The 18,083-nt window shown below is 55.4% G+C and overlaps 1 protein-coding gene across 15 annotated transcripts in view; it reads left to right on the top strand.

Moving 5' to 3' along the window:
• The window catches only part of MPRIP (myosin phosphatase Rho interacting protein), a 226,205-nt gene that overhangs the window by 191,459 nt on the left and 16,663 nt on the right, over window positions 1-18,083 (top strand). For 7 of the 15 annotated variants that reach the window (XM_064279422.1, XM_064279423.1, XM_064279412.1 and 4 more), the window contains 8 exons: window positions 1,230-5,066; window positions 9,855-10,002; window positions 10,482-10,599; window positions 11,837-11,996; window positions 13,152-13,271; window positions 14,108-14,194; window positions 14,866-15,028; window positions 16,638-16,723. In XM_064279422.1, coding sequence (XP_064135492.1) covers window positions 1,230-5,066; window positions 9,855-10,002; window positions 10,482-10,599; window positions 11,837-11,996; window positions 13,152-13,271; window positions 14,108-14,194; window positions 14,866-15,028; window positions 16,638-16,723 — 4,719 coding nt within the window. Of the gene's footprint in view, window positions 1-1,229; window positions 5,067-9,854; window positions 10,003-10,481; window positions 10,600-11,836; window positions 11,997-13,151; window positions 13,272-14,107; window positions 14,195-14,865; window positions 15,029-16,637; window positions 16,724-17,221; window positions 17,288-18,083 lie in introns of all 15 variants that reach the window. The other 8 variants (XM_064279416.1, XM_064279413.1, XM_064279415.1 and 5 more) reach the window with 6 other exon arrangements.

Here is an 18,083-nt window from a genome sequence, read left to right as displayed (position 1 = left end):
CCTCACCCCACATGCATCCCCTCCTGCCAAGAGGCAGAGACCTAGCACAGACGTTGCACATTGCTAGCCTGAGGGTCTGCAGGGGCCAAGAGCCTGAGCCCACGTTGAAGCCCTGCGGCAGCCCAGGGAAGCTGGTCTCCATCCCTGCCCAGGAAGCTGAACGCCTGGCTGGGTGTAACCACCCTCTGAGCTCTGGGAATGCTTGTGGTCAAAAGACAGATGCGAATGCGGCTTTGTTTCGTGTGGAAGGGCCAGGAGGAGGCCTGCGCGCAGGGTGGGTGCTGTAGTGGCCTGTGCTGGGGGGTGGCATGCACGGTTGGGACATGGAGCATAGAGTGGAACTGACTGTAACTGAGTGTCACATCTGTGGCTCCCCTCCCGGCACCGCCGCCACACGGCAGGCCAGGTTCTTAGGCTGGGCTGTTCCCCTCATCCTTCTCCATGTTTCTGTTTTTCACCCCTAAATTATATTAGTTCTGTCCATTCTGCATGCCTTTCAGTTTGGGGAGTTTTATTTCATTTGTTTTTTGTTTCGTTTTGTTTTTTGCATGCTTTACTTTCTTATTTTGAGTTCCACAAAGGTTTGTTTGTTTTGTTGATTATTATATTTTACTCCATGGTTCCTGGCCCCCCCTCCCCCCCATTTGTCTTCTTACAGGTAGAGATTAAATTTTCCTGTTAACTGTAGGATTGGATACACTTCCAAAGGGAAATGTTTCGGGTGTTACAACAGTGACATCTCCCGGCAGTCACCTTCCTTCCTTCTCCTCCAGTCGTGGAAGGAAGTGGCCTCACGCACCCAACACCCTGCACTTCTTGAGGACTGGTTGTCTAGAACTGTGTGCTTTTGTTTTGCAAAACAAACAAACAAACGCAGGTTCTCTGCTCCTCCCTTGTGTCTTCCTACCCACCGCCCCGTGTCCTCGGTCTTCGTTTTGCTTATCCGTGTGCTCCATCATTCAATTCTGTTTGGTTTATTTCTCCTAGAAGCTACTCAGTTAGAGCTGTTTTGATGTTATTGTCCATGTTTTCTGTTTACCTGAAAGCAGCTACTTTAAAAAAAAAATTAAGATGATTTGTTGGATTATTTAATGGAAAAAAAAATATGCAAAGGAGAGAAGGCAAACCCACCCCAGGAGCTTTTCCGTGGTGATCCTGGCCAGAGGTGTGACACTCAGATCCGGGAGGCCAGAGTGTTACTAACCTAGTGTCTAATCGGTTTTTTTAAGACTGAAGTGGCCGCCTCCCCGCCCGGCGCCTGGCAGAGGCTCCATAAAGTCAACCAAGATCTCCAAAGCGAGCTGGAAGCCCAGTGCCAGCGCCAGGAGCTGGTCAATCAGCAGATTCAGGCCCTGAAGCGGAGCTATGGGGAGGCCAAGGACGCTATCCGACACCATGAGGCCGAGGCCCAGAGCCTCCAGGCAAGGCTGAGCAACGCCGCTGCCGAACTGGCCATCAAGGAGCAGGCGCTGGCTAAGCTCAAGAGTGACCTGAAGCTGGAGAAGGACAAGGTTCGCGAGCAGCTGGAGGAATGGCAGCACAGCGAGGCCGTGTTGAGCGGGCAGCTCAAAGCCAGCGAGCAGAAGCTCAAGAGTGCGGAAGCCCTGCTGCTGGAGAAAATGCAGGAGCTGCGGGACCTGGAGACACAGCAGGCACTGCAGAGGGACCGGCAGAGGGAGGTGCAGCGGCTGCAGGAGCGTGTCGCCGACCTCAGTCAGCAGCTCGGCGCCAGTGAGCAGGCCCAGAGACTGATGGAGGAGAAGCTGCAGAAGAACTACGAGCTGCTACTGGAGAGCTGCGAGAAGGAGAAGCAGGTGTTGCTGAAGAGCCTGAAGGAGGTAGAGGACAAGGCCAGCGCCTATGAGGACGAGCTGCGGAACCGCGAGCAGCAGGTGGAGGTGCTGCAGAAGGAGAAGCTGAGTGCCAAGTTCGAGGGGAGTGAGCATGTGCACCAGCTGGAGGAGCAGCTAGAAAAGAAGGAAGCCAGCATCCAGGAGCTCTCCGAGCATGTCCAGGGCCTCCGAGACGAGTGCGACCTCCTTAGGCAGCGCTTCCAAGAGCTGGTCGCCCGGGTCACTGTGTCTGACGGGGACGTTGCTGCACTGCAGGCACAGTTGAGGGGAAGGGAATCCGACTACCAGAGCCTGGAACGCTCCTTCGGGGAGGTGTCCGGGCAGCTCCAGTGCATGCACGCACTGCTGCATGAGAGGGAGGAGGAGCTGGGGCGCATCAAGGACCTGCACGAGAGAGTCGTGGAAAAGAAAGAGCAGGACCTCAGTGAGGCCTTGGTGAAGATGGTGGCCTTGGGGAGCAGCTTAGAGGAGACTGAAATAAAGCTTCAGGCAAAGGAGGAGATGCTCAGGAAGCTAGCAGATGAGCCTTCAAAGGAGTCAGAAGAGCCTCATACCACCCTGGGGACAGACAGTGGCGGTATTATGCATGTGGGCCAGCAACTCCAGGCCACAGGGGTGCCTCTGGGCATCCCACACATAGGGCCTAAGGGCAAGGACCCGGGGACTGACCTGGGGGAAGACAATGGGGTAAGCAGCCCTGGTGGGGAAGACAGTACTGTGCCCCTGAGGTCACCGGAAGCACCTGATGATGAAGGGCACCTGGAGAGCATGACAAGGCCCGACCCGGGGATACCAGGTGTTAAAAGGCAAAAAATCCGGTTCTCCACAATCCAGTGCCAAAAATACATCCACCTCGATGGGTCGGAGAAGGCCTGGACGAGCAGCGCGTCCTCTGATACCAGCCAGGACCGCTCACTCTCAGAGGAAAGTATGTCGTCAGAGCCTGCCCCCGGCCCACTCCCCGGGCCCAGCGACACAGACACCTACCTCTCCATCATACACTCCCTGGAAACCAAGCTGTATATCACAGAGGAGAAGCTCAAGGATGTGACCCTGCGGCTGGAGAGCCAGCGCGGCCGAGACCAGGAGGCCCTGGTGGCACTGCACCACCAGTGGGCGGGCACTGAGGCACAGCTCCGTGAGCAGCTCCGGGCCAGCCTCACCCAGGCCAGCGCACTAGCCTCTCAGCTGGAGCTGGAGAGACAAGGCAGGGCAGCATTCACAGAGAGCCACGCTGGGGAGCTCGGGGACTTCCAGGTGAAAAACAGCCAGGCCCTTACCTGCTTAGAAAAATGCCTCGAGCAGCTAAGGTCCCTGCCACGGATGGGCCCAGAAGAGGAGCACGCCGCCCCTGCGGCCTGTCTGGCCAGCATGGAGGGCATATTAGCTGAGGCCATCCAGGTCCTGCAGCTCGTGCCAGCTCCCACAGATAACACAGCCCCTGCTCTGCATGAGGACGGGAGCTGCCTGCAAGGAAGGAGACCCCCTGCTCAGCAGCCTGAGCTGACCGAGCAGGAACAGTTGAAGCGCCTCTCAGATCAGATAGCTTTGGAAGCCTCATTGATCAGTCAGATCGCAGATTCTTTACGAAATACAACATCTGACATCTCTTGTATCCTCCAAGAGATTTCCCAGGTGGGAGGCTTGCCCCTGGAGTCTGAAAATGCCACAGCTTGCCCTGGGCCTTTGGCAGATTCCCTGGCGAAGAAGCTGCTGGTGGATGGGGAATTCTGGAGCCAGGTTGAGTTACTGAGCCAGCACCTGGTGACACTAGGAGGCGAGGCAGTAGATGCCACTGATGGGGGGTGGCTGGGTCTGGCACCTGCCCTGGCCCCTACCGTGGCAGACGCGACACTGGTCAGGGCCGAGCTGAGTTTTGTCACACAGTCGGTGAGGGAGTCGTTCCACCACCGGCTAAGCACTGTTCAGGACAATCTGTGCAGCACCAGGGCGGCCCTGCAGCGGCTTAGGTGCACACTGAGCCAGATCCTGGAGGCCTACCACACTCCGGATTTTGACAGAGTGATGCAGCAGGCTTCGGGGGCCCTCGGGCTTCAAGCAGGTGTTGAAGAAGGTGTCCTGCAGTCCTGGGACTTGAGTCTCGTGGGGGAAGTGCCGCGTCAGGACCCCAGCAGCGCCTTAGAGCCCTTTCAGCTATCGGGTCGGCGCTCCAGCACCCTCATTGCCGTGCAGGAGGAACTTGCCCAGCAGCTGAAAGCCAAGGCCCGCACCCTGGGGGAGATAGCCACAGCTCTTGCCTGCCTTCCTCCTGCAGAGTCCATAAGCAGCTGTCAGAAGCTTCTCCAGGCCTCCCAGACTCTTTCCTATAGCAGTTGTTTGGGAGGTCTTGGTCAGTATTCTTCACTGTTAGTTCAAGATGCTATCATTCAGGCTCAGGTGTGCTATGCAGCCTGCAGGATTAGGCTGGAGTATGAAAAGGAGCTCCAGTTGTACAAGGACTCGTGGCAGAGCAGGGACGCCCCCTGCCAGCGCCACGTGCAAGCTCTCGGGGCCCTGCGGGAGGAGTATGAAGACCTTCTCCGGAAGCAGAAGAGCGAGTACCTGGAAGTGATTGCCATCATCGAAAGAGAAAACGCAGAACTCATGGCCAGGGTGACAGAGCTGGGCCATCAGCAGGGCTGTCTGGAGGCGGTGGAGAGCAGGCATAGTGCAACCGTGCGCACCCTGCAGGGGCGGCACAGGGAGGAGCTGCTGGGCGTGGTGGAGCCGCTGGGCCAGGCGGAGCGTACGCTGCAGGCCGAGCACAGCCGCGTCCTCAGCCAGCTGGACACCTCCGCGAGAGACCGGCAGGACCTGGAGCAGCACCACGTGGAGCAGATGCAGACCCTCGAGGACAGGTTCCAGCTTAAGATAAAGGAGCTGCAGGGTATTCATGCAGAGGAGCTGCGGACACTGCAGGAGCACTGTTCCCAGAACCTGCAGCGCCTGAAGGAAACCCTCAGCCACTGCCAGCAGCAGCGCCCTGGAGCCCTGCCGGCCCCCGGCCCCCCAAGCGGCCTGCCCCCACCCTCCCCCAGCTGGCCAGCCAGTCAGGCCAAGGGGGTAGCCGAGTCCGCAGCCAGGCTGCACGAGCGCATCCAAGAGCTGGAAGCACAGACGGATGCCATGCGGGAGGAGCTAGAGCACAAGGACCTGGAGGGTGGTGCGGCCACGCTGCGCAAGAAGTACCAGAGAGACTTGGAGAATCTGAAGGTCATAAACAACATCCTTCACTTACACAGCCCTGGGCAGGAAAGGTCTTTCCCTCCAATGGTGTGGGGCTCCTTCCTGCCAGGGGTTCCATGTGTCTTGCTCCAAGGCGGAGCTGGGCAGGGCTCCTTGGTTCTAGTCACTGTACAAACAGAACCTTCTTGAAGTTCTGTTTGCTCTCTCTGTTACCCACTGGCCCCAGTGCGAGCTCTGAGCCAAACTGGACCAATGGCCTGGCCTCCTGTTATCACATCACCCAAAGGAAAGGCGAGGTAGCAGGAAGGATAACCAGTTGCTGATGTGAAGACAGATTAATCTTCCCCACCTCCCATTTGCAGGTGCCTTCTGTTTAGAGCACCTTTCTGCCCTTTTCCGAGGCAGAGCTGGGCCCTCAGAGCAGCCTCTATGCTCCCTGTCCAAGCCTCCTGCCATTTGGGACCAGAGCACAACCAAATCCAAGGCATAGGTCCAAAGGGAGCCCTCAAGCTCACAGGGGAAGAGCCAGTGAGGGACCAGGGAGACATGACCAGAGGCTCCCTCAGAGGTGCTTTCCAGACTCTTCTAACTGTCCTGAGAGCAGTCACTCTCCTGTCCCAGCTCCCTGAGGAGCCTGGATTCATGAGCATTCTATCTGAGAAGGGCTTCTCTACCTAGCACAGCTTCCAGTTGCCCACACTTGCCATTTCAGAAGCTGGGGAAAATGCCCTTTCCCAGTGATTGCTTCCCTTAACACTCAGCATCACTAGGCATGCAGGGATGGCCCTCCTGGGCCTCTCAGGAGGTTGGGCCGTGTGGAGTGTCCAGTCCTTTCGCCACCCCACTGACCCCAGAGACCCTTGTGTTGCTCAGAGCCATCTTCCTGAGCAGGCACCCTGACTGTCCTGGCACTGTCCTCATGAGGTCCCTCCATATCTCAGACTCCACAATATGCTGTGGCGCCCACAAATGTTCCCTCCCTCTACTGGCTCCATATAGCCAGCGCCAGGCTCCTCCTCGGGAGCTCTTCAGTGACACGGTGCCTTACCCAGCACGTACACCCGCGGGTTTTGGTTAGAGGCTAATGCCATTTCCCCAGGTGCTTGCCTCAGCAAGATCCTGATTCATAGATGGTTTCTCTGCTGCTGCTGCCAACCCCAGCACTGACAGCCACTGTTTGGCAGACAGCTGAGGCTGTTTCCCAACTGCATACACCTCCATCTCTGGGAGAAAGGCTTAGTATTTACCCCATGTGATGACACAACCTGTTTAACCAAAGATAGGCAGGTGCAATCATCAAGAGCAGGGGCCGTTGGGATGGAGAAGCTACGTCTTGTTCTTCCCCCAAGCCTGTCATGAGGCAGATTCTGAGGCATGGGGTGATCCCTGTGGCACTAAGTGTAAGTGAAAGTAGCGTCAGATTAAGTTGACGCACACCCTGACAGCACAGACCTCTGCGGGGACCAGACCTAACAGTCAGCACGGGCCTCTGTGGCCACCCGACCTGACGGCACAGGCCTCTGCGGTCACCTGACCTGACAGCACAGGCCTCTGCGGTCACCTGACCTGACAGCACAGGCTTCTGCAGTGACGTGAACTGACAGTCAGCACGGGCCTCTGTGGTGACCCCACCTGACAGCACAGACCTCTGTGGAGACCCGACCTGATAGGACAGGCCTCTGTGGTGACCCAACCTGACAGCACAGGCCTGTGTGGTGACCTGACCTGACAGCACAGACCTCTGTGGAGACCCGACCTGATGGTCAGCGCAGGCTTCTGCAGTGACCTGACCTGACAGCACAAGCCTCTGTGGCCACCCGACCTGACGGCACAGGCCTCTGCGGTCACCTGACCTGACAGCACAGGCCTCTGCGGTCACCTGACCTGACAGCACAGGCTTCTGCAGTGACGTGAACTGACAGTCAGCACGGGCCTCTGTGGTGACCCCACCTGACAGCACAGACCTCTGTGGAGACCCGACCTGATAGGACAGGCCTCTGTGGTGACCCAACCTGACAGCACAGGCCTGTGTGGTGACCTGACCTGACAGCACAGACCTCTGTGGAGACCCGACCTGATAGGACAGGCCTCTGTGGTGACCCAACCTGACAGCACAGGCCTCTGTGGTGACCCCACCTGACAGCACAGACCTCTGTGGAGACCCGACCTGATAGGACAGGCCTCTGTGGTGACCCAACCTGACAGCACAGGCCTGTGTGGTGACCTGACCTGACAGACAGCACAGGCCTGTGTGGTGACCTGACCTGACAGCACAGGCCTCTGTGGTGACCCAACCTGACGGTCAGCACAGGCTTCTGCGGTGACCTGACCTGACAGCACAGGCCTCTGTGGTCACCCAACCTGACAGCACAGGCTTCTGCGGTCACTTGACCTGACAGCACAGTCTTCTGCAGTGACCTGAACTGACTGCACGGGCCTCTGTGGTGACCCCACCTGACAGCACAGGCCTGTGTAGTGACCTGACCTGACAGTACAGGCCTGTGTGGTAACTGACCTGACAGCACAGGCCTGTGTGATGCCCCGACCTGACGGTCAACACAGGCCTCTGTGGTGACCCGACCTGACAGCATAGACCTCTGCAGTGACCCCGTGACCTGCACCCAGATCCCAGTGCCCTCCTTGAAGAGCCTCCAACAGCGTGCCAGTCTGTGTACACAAGTGCTATGGCTGTACCCATGCAAAACAGGGTACTCCTTCCTACCAGGTCCACCCTTCATATTTGCATCCACAAGGACCTCCTCCGAGGTGAGGTGATTTCCACCCCCACAGTGCCCAGCTGGACCTGCTGACATCAGACCACCAGTTAGCAGAAATCAGAACAAAACACCCTGGCTAACAAGCTGCCCCGAGGTTGTGCTGGGTTCTGGGTGTTCTTCCACAGGGGAGCGCACCAGGTGGCATCTTTTAGGGTGCCGCTTTGAGCCTGTTGCTCTGTGCCCAGTTTCTGCTCCCAGCCCATCAGGTGGACATAACCCTCTTTTGTAACCAAATACTACTAGTCTTAGGAGAGCCCAGATAATATCAGTCACTTTGTTTGGATTTTTCTCCTGGTTGTGGAGACAAGGGTCTTGTTCTAGTGCTTCCCCACCCCTGCCGTGGCCACAAGGGGATGCCTCTCCACCGTGGCTCAGGAAATGGGTTGTTGCAGAGCTTTTTGTTGATCACAGGGATAATTAAAAGTTAAAATTTGTTTACATAGTCATTAGCATATACATTCTCCAAGGAAACAGTTGGATCTTTAAAGGTACCTTAGTCTCTCTATTAGAAGAATTTTTACCCCTGTCTTCCAAATATTCTGAAGTTTTCAAACAACAACAACAAAAAAAACCAAGATGAAAACTGCAAGGCCTACCAGCTGCGTGTTAGCTGAAAAACCATAGATTAGCCCAAGCATGGAATGGAGGACAAGGCACTCAGAAGTAGAGCCTGAGGGCCAGGCAGATCTCCCTTCAGACCTGGCCACAGCTCTGGAACTTTCTACCATCCTGGGTGTGAGGGAGGTGGAGGAGGCAAAGCCAGGAGGCAGCCAGCTTCCATAAGGGAGCCATAGGAGAAGAGATGCCTGGTTTGATAGTACAGCAGATATGTTGCTATGAAGTCTGGGCTAGTTACGAGTTTGAAGAGCTGAAGGAAGGATGTGGGAACAGCCACTCAGCTCTTGCCAGAGCTGTGATGATAGGCATCCTTTCCTGAATCCATGCGCTAAGACGATGGACCAATCAGTATAGAGTAGGAGCTGGGGGATCACCCCCAGACTTGCCTTTGAAGTACAGTTGACTACATTCCCCCATTATTAAACATCAGGAAGAGGCAGCTCCCTGCTCTGAACGGCCCTTGCAGGGATGTAAACAGAAAGCAAGCCTCCAGCACAGTGCCCAGAGCCACTGCCCCAGACCCAGGCTCCCTGTTGTGGGTGCTGGGGTAGTGGGTCTTTTCTTAGGGTGCCTTGTCCTTCCCCTGTGCTCCTGTCCACGTAGTAAGCCCTGTCCAGGTTGACAGGGCATGGCCCGGTGTGGACAGTAGCTCTGCTGTGCGTGCCTGGTCACGGTGCGGTTGCTCACGACAGGCCCATCTCTCCACATTCTTAAAGAAAACAAGGTGACGAGTGCAGCCTGACCCAATTCCCTCCATTGGCACCTGGGGAAAGAGCGAGGCGAAATGGCCGTTTTACGGTCACCAGCTGGCTAATGGCAGGGCTGGGCCAGGCACCTGACTGCTGGCAATGGGCTCTGTCTACCCCTGAAGGAGCAGCAGGGTCTCCCCCAGCGGCCTCGGTCCTCTGGCTGATAGATACTCAGAAGGTAATAGCCCTGAAGATATGGGCCATTGCTGGTCGTTGTTGCTAACAGTTGCTCATGAGGTGCCCAGTTTGTGGCTGCTGGCACTGAGAGCTCTTCACTCTTAACTCCAAACCAGAAATGATGAGCCTCTTCCTGTCTTCTCTCTCCTCTCCTCCTCCGCCATTTCCATCTGGCCACAGTGAGTCTGTGAAAGTCCAGGATTGCCTGTTTGAAACTCCACCGCACCCTCTTCCTACCCACAGTACCTACCCTTTCCCAGGAGAGATGGGATTCAGAACAATCACATAGAAATAAGACACATAGCTTATGAATGCACACACCTTCCTAGTGCTCTAACAGCGCACAGGCACGGGGGAGCCTCAGTGGAAACCTCGGCAGCCAGCTCGAGCTCCACAGGGGCTGATGGGGCCAGAGTGGTGCTTGGCTGCTTATGAGACAGGAAGCCCTACTTAGGAGTCAGGAGGAAAACCAGCAGCCCGTTTGCATTTTGCAGGCCACATGTGAGCGGGGGTTTGCAGCCATGGAGGAGACACACCAGAAAAAGATTGAGGATCTGCAGAGGCAGCACCAGCGGGAGCTAGAGAAGCTGCGCGAAGAGAAGGACCGCCTCCTGGCAGAAGAGACTGCCGCCACCATCTCAGGTGGGCAGCGGGTGGGGCAGGACAGCTGCAAGCTCGTTCTAGACAGAGACATCACTGCACAGTTCTCTCCAAGGAGAAGCTGGTGCTAGGAGACACTGAGTACTCCCTAGCCCAGAGCCAGGCCCCAGCTCCTCCTTGGCGACATCTTTATTCCAGAGCTGACGTGCTCTGCTCTGGGCAGGCACAGTCGAGTGTCCGCACTGCCGGTGATTTGTGATACTGCTGTAGTCGGATGTGACTGCACAGTCAGTTGTCATGTCAGTACCAAAGAGAAGATATACCAACCCAAGCACTGGCATGTTTTATGAACTCATACGTGATTTAACATTGGCATTTATCAGTTTTCTCTTCTAACACCAAAAAAAGCAACTCCATCCCTTCTGGAAGAGTCAGTGGGGACTCTTCCAGCCTGCCTACACCCAGGGGCCCGGTGCAGGAGGGCTGCCTGTCAGCCTCGCCATTTCTTTGCATACTTGCAGCCATCGAGGCCATGAAGAACGCCCACCGGGAGGAGATGGAGCGGGAGCTAGAGAAAAGCCAGCGCTCCCAGATCAGCAGCATCAACTCGGACATTGAAGCCCTGAGGCGGCAGTACCTGTGAGTCGTCCAGCAGGAGGGGTGGCCTCCAGGAGGGCCTGGGGGGTCAGGGAGAGCGTCTGACAGCTGCGCAGAGATCCGAGTCCCCAGGTGGTGTGGCAGCAAGTGGCGCTAAAGGGCCGATCAGACTGGCCGCTCACGGAGCTTGCGTGGCAGCGCCCTCCTGCTGCCTTCAGCTGCCACTGCGGCGCCTCCTTGAGCTGGCATATTTTGTAGCAGGAATATGGCCTGAGTCGGGGCTTCCTGTTAGTAAACAAACCGACGAAAAACAATCACTGAAACCTAAAGAATAGGGTGCAACAAAGGAGACTTTGTAATGTTAGTTGTTTACTGCTGCTCCGAGAAGCCTCTGCAGCCCTCTCTATCCACTGCTGTTGTTCAGGCAGCCTGGGGGAGGACGTGGCTACAATCCAGCATGTGTCCCCAGCAGTGCTCCCTGGAGAAACGCCGTGTGCTCCTTCCCTCTGCACAGGCGACAGGGTGGAGAGCACACACCAGGGTCAGCAGTTGATTTTCCTGTGTAGAATTTGCACAGCGCACAGCCCTTGGATTGCAGCTGTGGAAGCCACTGGTCATTAGCCGTTTTCTGATTCTTTGTGGCAGTGTAAAGATGTCATGGTACCTGCCTCTGAGGAGCTCCAGGTTTAGTGCAGGAGACAGACGTGTAAAGACAGGTGCACTCAAGGCCGAGGGCTATGGCATGGGGCCACGTTCCATAGAGCAGCCACCAAGAAAGGGGGTCTTGAAAAATCTGCTCTTGAAGCCCCTCATCCTTAGTCTCCCTAGTGGGGAAAACCAAACCATTCTCCAGGGCCCCAGGGTGACTGAGCACGGCGTCCCCGGCCCAGCATCCTGTGTGCTTGCAGAGCCCAGCACTGGAGTCTGCCCTCACGCCCCCTGAGCAGCCCAAGCCTGCTCCTCTCAGAAACCCAGCACTGTGCCCCGGGAAAGGGTCCTCTGTCGACTGGCATCAGAGGAGTAGTAGGAATACGTCTTTAGAAATAATAAGCTGTTGGAAAGACAGCCGAGGAAGGGCACGGAGTAGATTTTTTGAACCTGAAGTATTTTTTAAGTTGTCATCCCTTATTTTTTAAATGGATAAAAAATGGTGGTGACCACAGAGTCCACAGGGACTGTTCCTGAGCATCTCACTGCACTGCAAGTTGCAGGAAGGGACAGGGAGCCTTCAGAGGCTGGGGCGGAGTGAGGCAGGGCTGTGAGCAGTGCCTCTCCCCAGGGAGGAGCTGCAGTCGGTGCAGCGGGAGCTGGAGGTGCTGTCAGAGCAGTACTCACAGAAGTGCCTGGAGAACGCCCACCTGGCCCAGGCACTGGAGGCTGAGCGGCAGGCCCTGCGGCAGTGCCAGCGTGAGAACCAGGAGCTCAACGCCCACAACCAGGTGAGCCATACCAGCTGCATGCCACATGAGGGCCTTCTGACATGTCTCAGCATGTTGGCTGTCTTGTTCACCTGAGCCAGCTGCTGGAATTTGGGGTAACTTTTGTACAGCCCTTTGGGAACTCTAAAATGTCTTCATTCCTTCCCCTGACATCTTTGAGTTTTTGGTTCAGTAATTGCCAAGCAGGGCCTTGGTCAGAAGCCCTCATTGCAGAGGAGGGAGGCGGCTTAGGCTGCTCAAGTTGGAATCGTACACTCATTAAACTGTCTGCTCTCAGAAAGCTGGAGTGCATTTAAAGTTCTGGTTAATTGCAGGGTTCAAGTTAGACTTAGTTCATGTAAGCTATTCTGGGGGTGCCAAGTCAAACCACCCCCTGAGTTACCCATTCCGCTTGGCCTCCTGGCACTGGCAGCACAGACGTATGTGATGAGGCCTCTCTTCCCGGTGTGCCGGAGACGTCCCCGGGCCCCACACGCACTGCTGAGCCTGTGTGTATCGAGGGCTGTTGGGCAAGACTCCTTCCACTTCATCGCGGCAGTGCTTAGAAAGTGGCTACTTGTCAGCTGAAAAGAAGGTACAGAAGATGAGAGAGGAGGGGGACAGCAGGGCCTAATCCTGCGAGAACTCAGTGAGACAAACCATGAAACGAATGAACGCTAGTTATGGGTACCGCAGGTAAGAGCTCAGCTGCTGAATAAAACATTGACGGTTCAAGTCCACCCAGAGGCACCTCAGAAGAAAGGCCTGGTAATCTACTTCCAAAAAATCAGCCTTTGAAAACCCAATGGAAGCACAGTTCTACTCTGACACACATGGGGTTGCCATGAGTTGCAGTCCACTCAATGGTAACTGGTATCATAACAGAAAGGTATGAAAGGTGATCAAGTCCTGCATACACAGTTCCATAAACACTTATATAACCCACTTCAAACAGCTGTTACGGGGATGTAAGTCACAGGTAGTGACAACCCTCACATGCTGAAGCTTAAGTGTGCTGGCGCGCACACAACAGCGCCCCATTCTCCTCTGCTTTTACAGCTGACCGCTGCATGTTCTTAGTGGCAACATTATCTTTTCCTTGTTGAGTTGTTTGGTGTGTGACCCCCGAGCATCTGTGTTGAGTGTCACAGTTGGCTTTGCATTGCTGTCCCCCAGGAGTTAAATAACCGCCTGGCTGCAGAGATCACACGGCTACGGACATTGCTGACCGGGGACGGTGGAGGGGAGGCTGGGGGCTCGCCCCTCACACAGGGCAAGGATGCCTACGAGTTAGAGGTATGCCTCAGCCAGCTTCCTCCCGTTTACCCAGCCCCACCCTGTGCACTGTGCAGACCAAAACAAGAACAGATGCAGTCCCCAGTCGGCAATGTCACGGGGAGATGAGAGTGAAAGAACACTGCAAGATATGAAAGTTACCCAAGATCACAGCAGGCAGCAGTCAGTTGCCAGGCAGCATGGGAGCCACCACCAGGAGGGGTGGTCCAACCCAGCACCCCCCCGCCCACTCTCCGGTTGTCACCGCAGCCACAGATATTGGCCACTTGAAACTCTCACGTGTAATAACTGAATCCCTGGGTGCTTGAGATTATACCACACCCTGTTTCTCAGGACCAGGGCTTCGTTTTAAGTTACAGTGATTGATTTTGATGTATAAGGTGTGGTTTTATGAAGGCACTTAGATTTCTTTCCATTCGGTTAAGATTTTTTTCACAAAAAAGATCTCATACTAGGAGGGCTTTACCACGCACGGGCAGGAGAGGCTGAGGGAGTCCCCACAGGCATGTCAGCGGTGGCCTCGGCAGAAAGCGAATCAGCAGTTACACTTCACGAGACCCCGGAAGCAAATGAGACTGGATCTCAGAGTACTAGAAGAAATTCTGGGTGGTTTCCTCTCCTTCTATTTTCATATGTAATTTTTAAGTTTCCCACAACATTTAAACAGTCTTTTCTGGTATTCTCAATTAAATGTTGATGGCTGAGGCATCCTGAGCAGCAGCGTGCCCTCTTGTGGGGGTGGGGGTGGGGGGCTCTGGATGACCCTAGCCCCCTGTGCAGAGACACAAGAGGGTTCTCATCCCTGAACCTCAGTCCCGACTCCTCTCTTGTCCTAGGTCTTACTGCGGGTCAAGGAGTCAGAGATACAGTACCTAAAACAGGAAATCAGCTCTCTCAAGGACGAGCTGCAGACAGCACTGCGGGTAATGGCTGTGTCACCGGGAGATCCAGGGAATGGGCCCCAGAGAAGGGGGGAGAGGGCGGGACCCACAGAAAGCCCCACAGGTATACTCCAGGCTGCTCTAGAACAGGTGTCGTCTTCACGGAGAGCAACTTCACAAGCAAGTTCTCGTAAAACCCCAGTCCGCACTAAGTGTGGAAAAGAGGAGCCACCTGTCTCCCCTTGAGGGATTGTATCTGCATCTCCTGTGCGCTCTGCACAGGTTAGAAGAGGCCTGGCTTCCCATCCAGTTGGTCAGGCCCTGCTTATCTCCTGTGGGGGACTCTTGGAATCAAAGGGAGGAGATTCAGTCACTTTGAAAGTGGGACAGGACTCCTCCAAACAGAGTGGGGTTCCCAGCAAGGGCCCACAAGCTGAACGATCACTGGCAGGGGGAGCCGCAGCCTCTGGCACTGGTGGCCCAGCGGACCGCCTCTCCTGAGCTCAGGGAGGCCCCAGGAATCCAGGGGGAGCACCTCCTGGTCGCCGTGCTGTCGTGCGCCACTGGCTCTGCTCTGTGTCCCATGTCTGCCCTGGCCCCAGGCGCTGCAGCTGGGCGAGGGCCCAGTTCATGTGCCAGCCCGAGCCCTGCACTTCACTTGGAGGCACTGACACCAGCATACCACTTTTGGCCTCTGTTCTTTGATTTCCAAGGACAAGAAGTACGCTAGCGATAAGTACAAAGACATCTACACGGAGCTCAGCATCGTGAAGGCAAAGGCAGACTGCGACATCAGTAGGCTGAAGGAGCAGCTGAAAGCAGCTACGGAAGCCCTGGGCGAGAAGTCCCCAGAAAACACCACGGTGTCAGGATACGGTGAGTTCTTCTTCAGGTAGCTGCGCTGTTTCATTTCTCTCTTCCGATGCCTACTTACTCGGCAGTGGGCGGGTGGGAGCAGAGGAGCGTGGGCCGGGGGGCTGGTCTCTGCATGTGCTCTCTGGCTCACTGTCCCCCGCGTGCTGTGTGCCATCTCGGCGGTGGGAATGCTGGCCAAGATTGTACTGCTTGCTGTAAGGAGAAACCACACCACCTGCTTGTGTTTTCATAGGAAGGACAAGTTCTGTTTATCCGTTATCCTAAAGAATTCAGTAGTTGGGTGGAAGGCGCTATCCCTGGGTGCTGGATCCCAGGGTTTTCTGTAAAGTTTGCCGGCAGCCCCTGGGAGGCAGGGTAGGAGGCTGCTCTCTGAGTGCACTGCAGGAGTGGCTCATTTGCCAGCTGGGAGCATCAAGACTTCTGAGCAAGAGTGAAACGGCAACACATTAAAGACCTGTTGCTGTATCAGGCACTCCAAATGCCTGATTTCATTTGGCCTTCATGTTGACCTTTTTAAAGGACTGACAGCCGTGACATTTCATCACACTAATATCCACAACATTCCATTTTTCCTCTCCGCTAGCCAGGGTGAGTAACAGTGGCAAGCTGGTGATGCCGGCACCACTGTAGAGGGTGTACATTGGCATCTTTCTGGAAGGCCATCGGGCAACATGTAGCAAATTTTAAATCCAACTATGGCTAACTCCTATAGGGTCGCTATGAGTCGGAATCGACTCGATGGCAGTGGGTGGAGTGGGTTTATGGCTAACTCTGGAAGGATAACAAAATGGAAACAGTGGTTGCTTCTGAGGAGGAAGTGGGGAGAGACAGGGAGAGAGGAAGACTTAGAATTAGAGGAATGTGTGTATGTCCTTTGACCTACAGCCATACCTTCTGAAACACACCAGGGCACAATCTGTGTGTGCAGGTGACTCGTATGTGTGTGCAGAGGCCAATCATGGGGCTCCACCCAGGCATCCGCAGAGGACCATGTGCCCTGTGGAAGAGCCACACAGCAGAATACCACACAGTGTTTTTGTTCTGCCGTGGAAAAAGACCCATAAATATATGAAGAAAAGAAAAAACACCCAGACCCAGTATGTACAGTCTGGCCAGAGATAGATCTGTCTGTGCTGTTTGTGTTCAGGCAGATGCTTCAGTCAGACTGTTCACGGTGCTCTTCTTGTGGGATACATAGTGAGAGGACTTTGTCTCACCCCGCGGTATGTGGCCATCCGTTGTCACCAGGAGGCAGGCCGGAGTAAAGACGGAATGGTCCAGTGGATCTGACTAGCAGCTCCGTCCAGCCCGGGAGTGGAGACTCGAGGATGTTCCGGCCATCCTCACGGTTCTCAATCTCCAGGCTGATCTAGGGAGGGAGGGCCTGTGAGGGGCCAGGCAGACACGCCTCACTTGTTCAGGAGCACCGAGTTATTCCATACAAGACTCAAAGTGTTTTAGGGTTATTGCTGTAAATCCCTTTAGGGTGTTTAGGAAGTGTAATGTGCCACACATGTGCAGCTATAACAAGCTTTGGGGATTTTGAACATGTAGTCTGGTTCCAGAGGGTTTTAGAAGACACAAGTAACAGGTCTGTCTGTCCCTTCAGATATAATGAAATCTAAAAGCAACCCTGACTTCTTGAAGAAAGACAGATCCTGTGTCAGCCGGCAACTCAGAAATATCAGGTCAAAGGTGAGTCCAGTGTCTGCCCTCTGGGTGTCTGGGGCTTGAGCAGGCACTGCAGAGAAGAGCCCAAATCAAAACCCAGGAGCCAGCAAGGCTCACCCAGGGACGCAGGCAGCCTCTCCAGCGCAGCCCTGAGCCCCAGAATGCACCCACCCCATGCCACATGGCCTTGCTGGGGCTGCCTGCTAGTTTCTAGCGTCTTCCATGCAGTAGCGAGGCCCCTCCTGACGCCCAGGGCCTAGGCCCATGAGAAGCAGGCTGGAGTGGCTTCACCTCACCCTCCCACCCGCCACTGGCCTTTTAGTCCCCTGTGCCAGCCGTTCCCTGCATGTCTGTGTTGTAACATTGGTGCCACCTGCCCTCGAGCCAGCTGGTGGCCTGCAGCCTTCCCATGCACTGTGGTGCAAACCTGCAAGCTTCCCAGGGCGGGTGGGGGTGGGAAGTGCTCCGCGTGTTCATTTGGGATTTATTATGTTGTTTTATTTTTGCTCTTTCCCCTGACAGTCGGTAATTGAGCAGGTCTCATGGGATAACTGAAACGAGCCCGAGTCCAGGCCCCCTGTCGTGTAGGTAAACCACCTCTCACCACCACCACCTGCCGCTGCCTGGGCGGCTCACTCTGCATGCACTGCTCACACCCCCGTGTCAGATGCCTGTGATCACCCTTGTATGCATCCATCCTGCTCCACAGGCATATGGAAGCGAAAGGAAGTTTCTTTTAACCTGTTCTAGGGAGTTAGTTAACACTATAACCTCTTAAGAGTCGACGGAGCTCTCCTTCTCAGCCCGGTGGGCCAGCCAATGGGTGCTGTCCGGAGGCAGCGGGCAGATGTGCCACTGGGCCCAGGCAGCATGCATGTGGAATGGCCTGTGCACACCTGGTGACTCACCCATGCTCTCTGGGACACCAACTCAGCCCTCTGCCCAGGGGGGATCCAGAGCACCCACTACGCTGACAAGCCACACCTGTTAGCACTGACGAGCGCCCCCCAGTTCACAGGCAGGCTGACCACAGGCAGGATACTGAGCACAACCCACTGCCCAGCAGGGGTTTCTTTGACATCAGGGCTTGTAGGTTGCTCTGAGGAGCTATGGGAAGATGGTTCCGAAGAGCAGAGTTATAAGTACAAGCTACTGACAATATGCAAAACTAACTGAAGTTTTTAAAAAAAAGCAAGTAATAGGGGTTTTGATATTTTACCAGCACTCTTTAAAAAAAAAAAAATCTCACTGGTGCCATTGAGGACTTTGCCATAAAGGGGGAGGGGTGGGAGTAATCCCTCACCTGCCCGTAAAGCGCCTGTCCCCCATCAGGACTGGCATTTGGGGCCTGGCTCCCTTTCAGCACAGCTCCAGGGTGTGGTCA

This window comes from Loxodonta africana, chromosome 2, assembly GCF_030014295.1.
Source record: "Loxodonta africana isolate mLoxAfr1 chromosome 2, mLoxAfr1.hap2, whole genome shotgun sequence".
Classification (NCBI taxonomy): domain Eukaryota; kingdom Metazoa; phylum Chordata; class Mammalia; order Proboscidea; family Elephantidae; genus Loxodonta; species Loxodonta africana.
The sequence above is the reverse complement of the archived record's forward strand: the minus strand, read 5'-3'. Positions and strand labels throughout refer to the sequence as shown.